The 14415-nt window shown below is 32.0% G+C and overlaps 2 protein-coding genes across 2 annotated transcripts; both read left to right on the forward strand.

The window, feature by feature from the left end:
- Positions 1 to 3126: 3126 nt before the first annotated feature.
- LOC124937524 (importin subunit alpha-like) lies at positions 3127 to 9052 on the forward strand. Its single transcript, XM_047477792.1, has 11 exons — positions 3127 to 3415; positions 3504 to 3600; positions 3693 to 3784; positions 3873 to 4004; positions 4134 to 4319; positions 4411 to 4574; positions 4681 to 4759; positions 5599 to 5727; positions 6625 to 6752; positions 6839 to 7213; positions 8686 to 9052. Exons 1-10 carry the CDS (start codon positions 3206 to 3208, stop codon positions 7209 to 7211), a joined length of 1590 nt encoding a protein of 529 aa, XP_047333748.1. The 5' UTR covers positions 3127 to 3205; the 3' UTR covers positions 7212 to 7213; positions 8686 to 9052.
- Positions 9053 to 10473: 1421 nt separating this feature from the next.
- On the forward strand, positions 10474 to 12690 carry LOC124937525. Its single transcript, XM_047477793.1, has 2 exons — positions 10474 to 11410; positions 12163 to 12690. The coding sequence occupies exons 1-2, from the start codon at positions 10570 to 10572 to the stop codon at positions 12507 to 12509; spliced, it is 1188 nt and encodes a 395-aa protein (XP_047333749.1). The 5' UTR covers positions 10474 to 10569; the 3' UTR covers positions 12510 to 12690.
- The last annotated feature ends 1725 nt before the right edge of the window (positions 12691 to 14415 follow it).

Genomic DNA, 14415 nt, shown 5'->3' on the forward strand with positions numbered 1-14415 from the left:
TTTGCACGATATTGCTGTTGTAGGAGCACATTCGATGCATGGAAAGTGGAGAATGTTTTCTCTAACATATCTCCATCATAAATAACTTCTCCACATGGTTTGAGTTTATAAGTAATCCGAAATAACGTCGAATTATATTCACTCACCGATTTAAAATCTTGAAAGCGTAAATGAAGCCATTCAAATTGAGTTTTTGGAATAATGATCGTTTTCAAATGATCGTATCTTTCTTTCAGATTGTTCCATAAGACCAATGGATCTTTCACGGTGAGATACTCAATTTTTAAACCTTCGTGAAGATGACGACGAAAGAAAATCATTATTTTGGCCTTATCTTGGTTGGATGTGGTGTTTTCATCTTTGATAGTATTTCCAAGACCATTAACGGTAAGATGAGTTTCAGCATCTAGAATCTATGAAAGGTAATTCCTTCCGGTGATGTCAAGAGCCGTGAACTCCAATTTCGTGAGGGTCGACATGAAATTTGAGATAAATAAATTAGTTTGAAAGATTTTCGAAGTTACCTTTTGTCAACCTTGACCGATTTGGCTTTCGCAAATGAGGTGCGAAATTTGGCTACTAGACGAGGTGAGAGCCTTGACCTTTGCTTCGAAAATAAGAGACTCGTGCTGATAACATGTTATAAACGAATAATACAAAGAACAAGAGAGAGTCAAGGGAGAGAGATTCTTATTACTTATCGAATACACACACACAACATACCATACATGTCCTATTTATAGGACTAAAGATAAAGAGTAATAAATGTAGAATATGAAATGAAATGTCTTTATTAATGATAAAATATGAAAGACAAATGTCATACATAGGGGTGTAAACAAGTCAAGTTGCTCGGTCAAAGCTCAACTCGAACTCGGTTTGACCGAGCTCGAGTCGAGTTCGAGTAGCTCATTTATAAAATCAAGCTCGAGCTCGAGCTTTACATTTGTTGTTCGAATAGCTCGCGAGTAGCTCATTATATATTATATATATTATCTATTTCTTTATATATTATATCTATTTCCATATATATATTATATCTATTTTCATATATATATATATAATATTATATATATATATATATATAAATATATAAAAAAAAATTAATTTTCTTATGCCTTCTAAGATTTTCATTCTCAAATCCTCTGTCTCTCCTCCTTCCATTCTTAAACAATCAAACTCATCTCTTTCTTTTTTCCTTTCATTCTCGTTTTCTCCTCCTTCCATTCTGAATAGCCAAACTCATCTTTTTATTCTCCTTCCATTCTCAAACCGTCAAATCTCTCTATATATCTCTCTTCTCTTTTCATTTTCAAACTGTCAAACCTCTCCACCTCTTCTATTTTCTCCATCCTTTATATTCTTTCTTTATCAAAAAACATTGAAACATTTATTTTTTAGATTCTAATATTAACGAAACAATTTTTTCATTATTTACAGCCCTTCACTATTTCATATTTCGAATCTTGTAGAATTTGAAGATCACTATATGATTAATGCATTATATTGCCAAACTTTTAATATTTATGATGAATATTTCATTTATAATTTCTATTGTGGTTGAATGATTATCTTTAAATTATATGATGAGATTTATATTTTTATTTTAAATAATATTGTGATTATATATGTGTAGTTTGTGAAATATATATTATATTATGTTTGAAATATTATTTAGTTATAAAGTATAATTTTAATTTTCGAGTTCGAGTCGAGTAGCTCGAATTATAATCGAGTCGAATTCGAGTATACATTTTGGTACTCGATCGAGTTCGAGTTCGAGTATTTACAATGTAATTCGAGTTGAGTTCGAGTAGTATTGTACTCGGCTCGACTCAACTCGTTTACCCCTAGTCATACATAATGACATCCATTTATTATTATATTTATAATAGATTATAATTTGTTGTATTAACTTATTAAAATCATTATATGAAGTTTTTATGTGATATTAATAATTAATTTTAGAGAAATGATATATACATCACCTTATACAACACTCTTATACCGCATCTACTTGATTTGGCAAAAAGAAAAAATATAAGAGCGAGAAAAATATTTTATCTTTATTATCAAATAAAGTATGTACTATATAAGGGTGCGATATATATCATTTCTCTTAATTTTATAAGTTAAATCACATACTTGTTTAATGTCAGGTTATTTAGAAGTCTTGTTGAATTAAAAAAACAATTTAAAAAGATTTAATAAAAAATAAGTTATTTAATTTTTTAATTAGTTGAATTAATATAATAAATTTTTACTAAAATAAAATATATTTTAATTGATTAATTTAATTAATATAAAATTAAATAAGATGAGATGAAATTTTTTTTATAAGAAAATGCTGAATTCTTACCGTATGTCTTTGATATAGTAAGGTATTTATCGGTCCGATTTTGAGTTATTCGAGTTACTCAATTTGAATTATTCAAATTTTTATTTTTTTAAAATAAATTTAAAAACCGAACTGAATAATAAAATTCGAATTCAGTTTATTTCGATAAAATATTTGGTTTAGACTAAATATTGAACACACCTACACAATTAACTAGTTATTGCATTTTTTCCTTCATTATTAATAAATTTTAGAGATTAAAATTTCATGAATTTAAAAGGGTTAACAACTTATATAATTTAATATATAATTATTTAATTATATATAATAAAATATATAATTATTTAATTATATATAATAAAATATATAATTAAAATAAATAATAAAAAATAATTTATACTAAAATTGTATTTGAATTCGAATTGGTTTAAAATTTGATTCGAAAACCGAAAATAAAATTCGAATTTAATTTTAATCGGTTGAATATTCAGACCAAAATATTGAACCCAATTATTAATAAATAATGTATATGTATTATTTTAATTTAATGATATTAGATATTGAATTCTTTTAAAAGCAAACAAGGCCTTAAGAATGTGTAAAGATCCCTGGCAATGATCTCACCATCCGTACCCACCTATACATGACGCCAGTTCAAAAAGAGTGGCAGATTCGTTAATAAACAAAAAAGGAAGCCCTTTTAATTAGAATACCGGTGGTTGGAAACCGCTGTAAATAAGGCACCTGCAAAATTTCAAAACTCCTTCCCCGTCTTGTCACCTGCTTTCCTCACTCGGTTCCGTCTTTATCGCAGTCTTTCTTAACTAAAAGCTTTAGGGTTTCTCCTCTCATATATTATTCAAAACCATGTCTCTGCGTCCAAGCGCCAAGACCGATGTTCGTCGGAGTCGCTACAAGGTCGCCGTCGATGCTGATGAGGGTCGTCGAAGGAGGGAAGATAACTTGGTTGAGATCCGGAAGAGTAAACGAGAGGAGAATTTGCTTAAGAAACGTCGTGAAGGAAATCAACCGCAGCAATTTCAACCCACTGTTACCCCTTCTCAGCTTGACAAAAAGGTCTGTCTATCGGTTATCGGATCAACCTGCTTCATTTGTTTTGTACAGATTTACTTCATGTTTAACAATTCTACTAATTTAACTGCAGTTAGAGAGTCTTCCAGCTATGGTTACTGCTGTGTGGTCTGAAGATAGAAACTTGCAGCTTGAAGCTACATCTCAGTTCAGGAAGCTGCTTTCAATAGGTTTTATAGTTAACCATATTAACTTCCTTCTGCACTCCCTTTGTAGCTTTTGTTACAATTTGGTTTATAACAATGACATTGATTTGTGATAGAGCGGAATCCTCCTATTGAAGAAGTCGTAAAATCTGGGGTTATTCCACGCCTTGTGCAGTTTCTTGCTCGTGATGATTATTCACAACTTCAGGTCTGTCTCACAGACTGTACAATATAGACAATGATAACTTGGTGTTGTCTTTTAACAATAGATAATTAGAAATTATTTTTCTGTTTAGTTTGAGGCAGCTTGGGCTCTTACCAATATTGCATCTGGAACATCAGATGACACTAAGATTGTGATTGATCATGGTGCTGTTCCGGTTTTTGTGAGACTTCTTAGCTCACCTAGTGACGACGTTAGGGAACAGGTAGATATATCTGACTTACTGCTTCTGTGAACTTCTATTTCAATGATTTAACATATATTAATATGTGGGTTTTCAATGGGACGAATATATGAAGTATTTTGAATATATACTTTTCTTTTGACTGTATAGGCTGTTTGGGCATTGGGGAACATTGCTGGTGATTCACCAAAGTGTCGTGATCTTGTCCTTGGTTATGGTGCCTTGATCTCATTGCTGGCACAATTTAATGAGCATGCTAAGCTCTCTATGTTGAGAAATGCCACATGGACATTGTCAAACTTCTGTAGGGGCAAGCCTCAGCCCCACTTTGAACAGGTTGGCCTGCTCTCTCATGTTTGTTTTGTCTTGTTTTGCCTTGCCTTGTCTAGTGGTTGTTTCTTAAACTAATAACTTAATAAATCTTCAGACAATGCCTGCCCTGCCTGCCCTTGCACGTCTTATCCATTCAAATGATGATGAAGTACTTACCGATGCCTGCTGGGCTTTATCATATCTGTCTGACGGTACAAATGACAAAATACAAGCTGTCATTGATGCTAATGTCTGCCCTCGACTTGTTGAACTTTTGACGTAAGGCTAGATATTCTTGTTTCGTTATCTTGCATATTATATCCTGGGACTGTAGAATCTTTGTTCACTGATCATTTATTGGTTAATTTTCTTATCTTGTTTATAGCCATCCTTCACCATCAGTTCTGATTCCTTCCCTTCGTACAATTGGTAACATCGTTACTGGCGATGATGTTCAAACTCAGGTATGTATAATGTAATGACACGTCATTAGAGTATTGCCAAAGTTGTTCTTGTGCTTTCTTATTCTCTAATCGAGATTGTTCAACTATTAAGAGTAGGCTCATTAATGCTAAAACTGGATTTATATCATTTAGAATTCCATATTTATTAGTATCTGAAATATATGATATTTGTAAACATTTTTTATGGATCAATATTTAGACGTGGTTGAGAAACACCATTGAATTTTTGGATACAATCTAGACATGTTTGTTAGAAAAGGTGGCATGATTGGGAAGCATGAGATTGAGATCTTAGGTTAGATTCCCATTGAAAGCACCTGATTGAAGTGATAGATCATGGGGATGGGATGTTGTGCTAGCTTCTTCAAGGGAAAAAATCCTTAATTTCAAAAGATAAAAAAAAGAGAACGATATGTTTGATATAAAAGGTGGGACTGATTTGGATACACTGGAAATTGCACCTCCTTCAAACTCCTTCCACGGATCATCCAGACATCTAATTACCATGAAATTTTGATAGCTTGTATGTATATCTATTCAAAACAGAAATTTGGACACCACCTCCACCCTCAAGAGCAATTCTATCATCGCACCTTTTTTGAGTGGATATGAATCAGGCTGGATTAGGTTCACATGCACTTCATTTCTAAACAGGATCCCATCAGGATCTTCCTCCGGTTGAGAAATTTGTATGAAAGAGTGTTTCCAAATGAAGCCTATGTATAATCTAGTCAAAGTTCTCAATTCTATTACCATCTGTTGATATTTTGACATTTAAACTTAAGAGACGTTGATATTGGACTGGTAGTAACATAAAGTTCCCTTCTTTCATGCTTCAGGTAATTATTGAGCATCGGGCACTTCCTTGCCTTCTTAACCTTTTGACACAGAATTACAAGAAAAGTATCAAGAAAGAAGCTTGCTGGACCATTTCAAATATAACAGCGGGTAACAAGGAACAGATACAGGTACCTACTTTTTATCAGAGGAATAATGTTCATCAGAAGTCAATTTTTTGGTAATACAGCTGCTATTATTCTGTTTGTTATCAACATTTGACCTGAAGGTAGGAATCATATACAATTTATTTTATGTCCTTGGTTACTGGAAATAGCTAATTAATATGTTTCAAGTTGTTTATTCGCTGCTTTCCCCATAGAAGCTTAAGCCTGGTTTGATGTAGGTTATTTGGGATAAATTCCAAGAGCTTTTGTGATGTAGTGTCTTTATTTGAAAAAAAAAACTTAATTGATTAAAAAGTGGATGATTGGGCCCTTGTTTGATTTGTGGGTTAGTTGAGATTAATTTCAAATAACCCACTATCTAATCAACTCTATTCATCAGTCACATCATTCAAATTATAAACCAAAATACTTCAGTTTTTCATTATCCCTATTCTGAATAACTTACATCAAACAAGGTTACTTTGCAGTAACCGTTATTCAAATAACCCAAGATCAAACATGGCATTGGGTTATTTAGGTTAAATGAGTAAATATCCTTCATATTTAATATTGTAAAATGCTATGAATAAAAGTATATATATTTTAGTATTTTAATAGATAAAGTATTGATAATAGGGTAAGATATTAAATCCAAATAAGTCCCAAATGACTCCTATCCAATCAACAATCTACTCATCAATCACATCGTCCAAATCATCAATCAAAATACCATATTTTTCTAAAAGAAAATATTTGTTCAATACATATTTATACACGTAATGTATTTTACCCAAACAACCTGATTTTCTCTAACCTATATCAAATAGGGTTATTCAAATAACCCCATATCAAACAAGGCAATATATACTTTGTTGTGTAATGTGATGCATGGAGAAAGGTCCTCACCACCTATTTTTTCAGGATGTTATTGCGGCTGGTATCTTTGCTCCATTGATCCAACTGATTCAGACTGCGGAGTTTGAGGTCAAGAAGGAAGCTGCCTGGGCACTTTCAAATGCTACATCCGGTGGTACTCATGAGCAAATCAAGTATATTATGAATTAACTCAGCATTTCTTACTGTCATAAAATTGCATTTCACGATAGAGGACTTGACCTTGATTTACTTGTGATAGGTTTTTGGTGAGCCAGGGATGTATAAAACCACTGTGTGATCTATTGGTTTGTCCTGATCCAAGAATTGTAACTGTTTGCTTGGAAGGATTGGAGAACATTCTTAAAGTCGGTGATGCTGAGAAAAACTTGGGTAATACAGGTGATGTGAATTATTATGCCCAGCTGATTGATGAAGCTGAGGGACTGGAAAAGATTGAGAATCTTCAGAGTCACGACAATACTGAAATATACGAAAAAGCAGTGAAGATTCTTGAGACATTCTGGATAGAGGATGAGGATGAACAACTTCCATCTGTTGATGCTTCACAATCTGATTTCAACTTTGGAGGGAATGAGCTTCCTGTTCCATCTGGTGGCTTCAATTTCACTTGAAGGTATTCACATTATGCATAATAGTTTATTTTAGTTGGTTCCTTTACCAAATAACACAGTTCTGGAAACAGCAAACTTTGTTGGTAAATTTTTCTTGTTGGCTATTCTGGAGTTGAACAAAGGCTCGAACATGAAACGGTTTGACCATATGAGGCTCTCGAACTTTCAAATGATCCATATGGGGCTCGAATTTTCCCATATAGGCTTTGCCTAAAACTGGCCAAACCGTCTATTTATGACAGTGTTTTTGTTTTTTTTAACCTGCCACATAATTATTTTATTTCCACGTATTAAAAATAATAAATAAAATCAAAAATTAAAACCTTAAATTAAAAATTCTATATTGTAAAATCTGTTTTTCTCTCATTTATTTTCTTCTTCCTCCAAGTTCTTCATCTCTCGACGCTAATGTGAATCTCTTTGGAGCCCTATCTTTAAATCTTGGTCGAGTTCATCATCGAAGCTTGGCCGCAGTTCATCTCGACTGACTGACTGAAAGGTATGTTTTGTACATAGGTGAAAAGTATGTTTTGTTATGTTTTTTTTTGAGTTTAATGCTGGAATGAGTTAGTGTTATGAATTCATAACACTAACTCATTCCGGCATTAAACTGAAAAAAATGAAAAATAACAAAACATACCTTCGATGAACTGCGGCCAGGCTTCGATGAACTCGCCTAAGATTTAAGATAAGGCTCCAAAGAGAATCAGCAATGTCGAGAGAGGAAGAAGAAGATAAGTGAGAAAAAAAAGATTTTACGATTAGAGTTTTTAATTTAGGGCTTTTAATTTTTTAATTTATTTATTTTTAATAACGTGGCAATAAAAGAATTATGTGGCGGGAAAAAATCAAGTGACATAAATAGACTGTTCAAATGATTAAATATGGGAAAGTTCGAGTCCCATGTGGATCATTTGAAAGTTCAAGTCTCGTATGGTCAAACTGTTTCAAGTTCGAGCCTCAAATGGTATTTAACCGTTGACAAATAGAGTAGACCCAAGACTTGCTGGATGTGGGTTATTTTAAATTCAACAATTACTCATCAACCAAAAAAAGAATTAAAATACATTATATATTTATACCCCTAAAACTTTTTACATGAATAACCCAATTCTTAATAATCTACGTCAAACAAGATTATTTGGAAACAAGTATAAACACTTGGTTATCCAAATAACCCAAGATCAAACAAGACCCTTTGTATGTATCTATGTTATAACTGACCAATTAGTGTGGAAGTTAAGAACCACTAATTGTTTATGTTTATAGATCCATTTCTAGATACACAAATAAGAAATCTGAATGGACTAAATTTAGCAAATTCAGATACATAAATAATAAGTGTTGTAAAAAAGGGAAAATATGTTATGGAATGTCATCAGGATGCGAATAGAATGAAAACTTGCAAGAATTCTTGTTGCTGTTGATTACTTCTCCATGATAATTTTCCGATGTCATTTTCCCACTATGTCAGGATATTGAGTCTGCTAGGGATTTGTTCATTTGGTGGGCGTTGGTCATCGTTTTGTGTGACCTTTCTGGACACCAACAGCTCCTGGTTAAATAGATGCTGCTGGTGTATAGTTTTTTTCCAATACAGCAAACATTAATACGTATCTTGTGTCGTGGTGCTACTCATCAGGTTAAGAGTCGAGGTTCGGCAGAAGTCTACTTTATTTTTAAAATTTATTATTTCTCAGTGTCCACATTATGTATCACGCTTTCTTATTACTATGCAATATATTTTTGTTTTGGTGTCCTTATTGATGGATCGATCATGTTTGTTATAAGAGTTGGCAAATAAAAATGAATATTATTTGCTTTACTTTGTTTTTTTCTATTAATCTTTGTTGATGCATTATTCATTTCTATGAATCTTTATCCACCACTAGGTGCAACAATTGTAGACACTTTGTGGGAAACCTGTGCACATATATAGATTCAAGAAGATAAAATATATGACAACCATCAAATCAAGATTCTATTCAAAGGAAGATTTTAGTTTTCAAAAGACCATCAAATCAAGATTCTATTCAAAGGAAGATTTGAGTTTTCAAAAGATCAAGATCATCCAAGGGATTCAATTGACAAATTTTATGGAAGTAAACTAAAGTTTTTTAATATTTTAATACATAAATTAAATGATTAAAAAATAATTAGATTCAAGGTTTAAGATAAAATCAGTTAAAATTTTGAGCTAATAAGTCTGATTTTAAGTAAATTTTTAAATATGTAAAATCTTACAATTTTAAATTTACTATTTTACGAGTTTATAAATAATTTTGATTTTAAGATTTTATATTAAATATATATATATATATATATAAATTAAAAAAATATTATTTATTTAAATAAAAAAATATAATTAATTTTGTAAATATAATTTGTTATATATTATTTATTTAATATTTTTAATATTAATTTTATATTCAAATATATAAATTTTCAAATTAAAAAAGTAAACAGATTTTACAAGTTTAAAATTGACCACTAATTTTACATAAATTCTCAATTTTTATCGACTTAATAAAATAATATAGAAATAAAATTCAACTAATCAAAAGAGGAGCACAATAAGATTATTACAACATAGTGATTTTTGTTGTGAGACCATTTCAACTCAAAAATATGTTAGAGTTGGTTGTATTATATCTACTCAAATTGTATTTATTTTTCTCATATTTTCAAATGAAATATAAAAAGTATAAAAATTATTATTTTAAATCATAATAATTACTATTCTATTCAAAATCAAGTTAAAATCAAAATCAATATTTTTACTATTTTTCTCTAAATGGACAATGTTAATCTAAATTAATTATTATTGTGGGTCATTTTTAGATTTATGAAAGAAATACTTTTTTTTTTTTTTGTAAATCATAAGTCAAATAATTTTTTAAAAAATGCATAAGAAAACATATATATATATATATAGAGATAGAGTTTAATGTCAATCTAATGATGATCTAATAGTGTATTTGTAAGGACAGCATTATTGAACAGGCCATTTCCCTGCCTTGTGTTCTTGTTGTAATTTTGCTTAACAGTTTCCTTTCTCATGGAAGGTGCTCACTTATGTCTAATTCCCTCTCTCCCCATCATTAAAATACTGGTTTTAACTTAATATAAAACCCCTTCTGATCAATTTTGTTCATTACCTATCTTACGAGATTTTGAGAAACTTCCTCTTTAGATTATAGATGAAAGAGATAATCTTGTCTCATTCATTTCAAATCCCCATCAAAACCCTCATCCGCTTTCAATCAATTTTACTTGTAACCTTCACGCATTTGCTCTATCAATCATCCATCAATACCCATTATCGGAATCCGACAGACAGACAGACAGAGATACAACGATGAAAGATCAATCAGTCATTCTCAAAGAAGATGTCTCCGTCGATGATTACACTGATCTTTTGACTGTCGCCCCATTCTGTTGGTGGCGATCTGCAGCCAAGTTTGAGGAATATCTCAAATGGAAAGAGGAGGAGGCGAAATCACCGTCGCTCAATCCGTTCAAGCTTGATCCGGAGCTCACGTTTATGAGGGAAATGGAGAGGTTAGCATTGCTGGCGCCGGAGGGTTTAGATGAACTCCGGCAAAAACTGTATGCTTATCACGCCGGAGATTTCTGGGTTCCGGCCGGTGGTGTTAAGAAAGAGGATATGGATATTCCATCTGTGAATACCATTCTCTTGGTGGGTTTTCATAATTCGGGGAAGAGTTCTCTGGTTAATCTTATGTATAGTGTTCTTGGTCGTTCTGGTGTAATCCCTTTTGCTGAGACGTTATCGGGAAATGGATCAAGGCAATTGGCTTCAACCTTGGAGGAACATAATGTTTTGAGGTCGATGAAAAGTGGGTTCTGTGTTTATGATAGTGTTGGATTTGATTACGATGAGGTTAATGAATTCACTGGAGAAATATGGGATTGGATGATTGAGGGTGTTTCTCATAAAGAACATCTCAAGAAATTTGAAGATGAGAATCATAATCGCCGTCATCCATGGAAGAAGATTGAATCTGATTTTCATATCTCGTTGGGTTCTACCACTCCCAAATTCGCAAATAGGAAGGTTAATTTCGTTATGGTGGCTGCTAATCTCTTTGAAATCAATAACGCCATCAAGACAGGTGATCGCCGGCCTTTGGAAGCCGTTCGACAGATCTTCTCCTCTCCCGCCATCAGAAAATGCAGTAAGTTTATTTGAAAAACTATGATTATTATTGTTCTTTTGAAACATTTTTTTTGTGCGCGTCACCAAACACAACCATTTTAGAAACAATAATAAAAAATCCCGCAACACATCCCTGGCTTTAGTGGATATCTCTAGCCTCCTTGAGGTCTCGAGTTGTGTTGGTAGGTTATGTGTTTAACACGCGGTGATTAAAAGGAAGAAAACCTAACGTTCATTCTAACACAATTTTTTTGTTTTGATTTAGTTTCAATGATGTTAGTTTTCTCATAGTAATTTCATTTTATTGAATATGGAAAACTCAGGTTATAACTTAGTTTATAATGATTTGACGTGCTGGTTCATTAGGTCATCTGTTACGGAAATCTCTATTTCTCTTAAAAGTATGGGCAAAATGATAATAATATTATTTTGTTCCTACGTGAAAAGAAACTGGGAGATTCCCGTAATATAGAAGACCTAAGCTCTTAGGAGAATTAAGAGGTCTTGAATATAAAATTAAAAAACGAATTATGGACTTGTAATATATTATAAGAACAAAATTCCAATAAAAATATGCATTTCGAGATAATCAAACCCAATACATAATATACATTATACTACTATTTTATTGAACATTTTAAAAACATTGGATGCATACTAATTTAGTAGGTAATAATTTTATTTTATTTTTGATTTAATCCCAGTACAACCCCTGGACAGATCTTGACTAGAAAATTGTTTAATGTTTTCAAAAAAACCCTTTATATGTAGATGAGAATCCTTTGCTTATCTTGACCCATGGAGACATGATACCTTGTGAGGAAAGAATCAACGCCCGAGTGAAGATTTGCGAATATCTCGACATATTGGAGGCGGGAGTTTACGACATTGTTTGCGTTACGAGCTATGGATTCCTCCCGGACGAATCAGACCTCATCGCAGCTTATTCGGTGACGGAAGCTATTTACCGGGCACTACTAGTCTCGGACAGGGGAAACCTTCCAAAGAGAAAGATAAAGGACAAGATGGTTATGGTCATGGTTTGGTTTATGCGTTTGATTGGGGCTATGTTTGGTCTGTTGGCTCGTTTGTTCTCTGGCTTGAGCTCTAGGCACTAAGTTAAGTAGTGTACTTAGGGAGTGAAGAGAAAAAAAGAAGCTTATATTAGAGAGATCAGGATAATGGTTTTCATGCATGCATGTAAGCTTTTGGATGCTTATTGCTTGTTTTGTACTAGTGTATTTGCTTAATTTGTCTTTATTTTAAAAAAAAAGGACCCATCTTTTAGTGTATTTTTAATTAATATTATTGCAGATGAATGAAGCTCTTCATAGCATTAATTTGTGCTTCAAATTAATTTTGTTTCAAATTGGATTCAATCTTTAAAATTGAATATAATAATTTTAGGGTCCACCCTATAATGAGGTGAGTTAGACAGCCCTTTAGATCCCATCGTTCCGGGTCTCCAAAAACTTAAAAAAGAAAATTTGTTTTATACAAGAATGAGTTGAACCTCATCTTAATTATTTTTGCTAAATTAAATACAAAACTACTGTATGTTTCATTCAAGTTAAAAAAAAAAAAATTAAGAATGATTTTTTTTTGTCAGACTAGTCCCCAAACTTCAGGTTGGCCCCTGAATAGTGTAATTATTAATTGATTTTATGATTTTAGAATTTTAATTTACTTTTATAATTTTGTTTATATCCCATTATTCCTACTCTTTTCATCAAATCACTGAATATAAGATTAAATTATTTTTATTAAAATTAATTTGTAAAGACAATATAATATTTCAATAATTAAATCAATTAGAAAACTAAAAAAATTACTTTTTTTACCAAACAAAATATTTTAAAGAAAATAAAAAAAAACTAAAAACATACCAATGGTAAGAAAAAGAAAAAGAAGCTTAAGAAAAAAACATAGCAACGGTCGACTCTGACATTTGAATTATTAAATGACCGGGAAAGATTCGTTGTATATCAAATCTAGATATTTGGGGATCCTCTGTACCTAAATCAGATCACTGTAGCTCTGATACTGCGGATCTCCGAATATCTGGATTTGATATACGACGAAACTTTCCCGGTCATTTAACAATATCGATGGTAACAATTAATTGCTAGATGACCATTTCAATTACTAAGTTGGCAAATAAGATGTGATCTACATATATTGGATGCGTGTCTGAGTTCTGAGTTTTCTGCAAGTATTGAATTTTGGACAATTTCATTTATTTTGATTGTCACGTGAACCACTAAGATTTTGTTTGAAATCCTTTGAACTTGACCCATTATTTAAGGAAACTGACTTAGTGTTGAAAGGACCAGCTGTTGAAGGATCACTATTGAAGGGACCAAGCCCATTATTGAAGGAATCAGGCCGCAATTGTTTTCTTCAGATAGTTGAGCTAACAAATGAGAGTGAACTGAGGAACCATGCGACCATCCTCCTACTCTACGATAATTATTCTGATTTCTATGATTTTGACGAGATCTCTCATAAGCAACGTCGCAGAAAAATCATTAACTTGGCCGGAAGAAATAAGTATATGTTCGTGATTTAGTAGAAGTCTTGTAAGTTCACCAAAACTTACATGTTCAACTCTTGTTGCGGTTGCGACGATAAGTTATTCGAAGTCTGGACCAAGATTACCAAGTATATACAAATTGAATTTTCTGTCCAGCAATTATAAGTGAGTGGGCTATCGATTTCATGCTTTGCAAATACTCATGTATTGTGGAGTTTTCTTTTTGTGGGTTTGATTTTGTAGTTTTAATTGCATTACTCTAGCATTAGATTAATTATAAAACATAGTTTCTAGGATTAACTAGAGTATTCATGTTGTTTATGTAATTTCTATTACAATATGTGTAAAAATATTTTCTATTAGTGTAGAATTAACAAACCTAATATTTTTGAGTCTTGAATATCCCATTCTTCATATCGTGGATTCTTGATATTATTATTGTTCTGTTTTCAGCGATAAATGCACGTTCAATCAAATGTTTTTCTTCTCTG

This window comes from Impatiens glandulifera, chromosome 5 (assembly GCF_907164915.1).
Source record: "Impatiens glandulifera chromosome 5, dImpGla2.1, whole genome shotgun sequence".
Classification (NCBI taxonomy): domain Eukaryota; kingdom Viridiplantae; phylum Streptophyta; class Magnoliopsida; order Ericales; family Balsaminaceae; genus Impatiens; species Impatiens glandulifera.

Bases quoted from the DNA above. Each gene is read 5' to 3' on its own strand.
- LOC124937524 (XM_047477792.1), top strand. From the start codon at position 3,206: ATGTCTCTGCGTCCAAGCGCCAAGACCGATGTTCGTCGGAGTCGCTAC. The intron at 4,005-4,133 runs GTAGATATATCT...TTGACTGTATAG, and splicing joins GTGACGACGTTAGGGAACAG to GCTGTTTGGGCATTGGGGAA. The intron at 4,575-4,680 runs GTAAGGCTAGAT...TCTTGTTTATAG, and splicing joins CGACTTGTTGAACTTTTGAC to CCATCCTTCACCATCAGTTC.
- LOC124937525 (XM_047477793.1), top strand. From the start codon at position 10,570: ATGAAAGATCAATCAGTCATTCTCAAAGAAGATGTCTCCGTCGATGAT. The intron at 11,411-12,162 runs GTAAGTTTATTT...CTTTATATGTAG, and splicing joins TCCCGCCATCAGAAAATGCA to ATGAGAATCCTTTGCTTATC.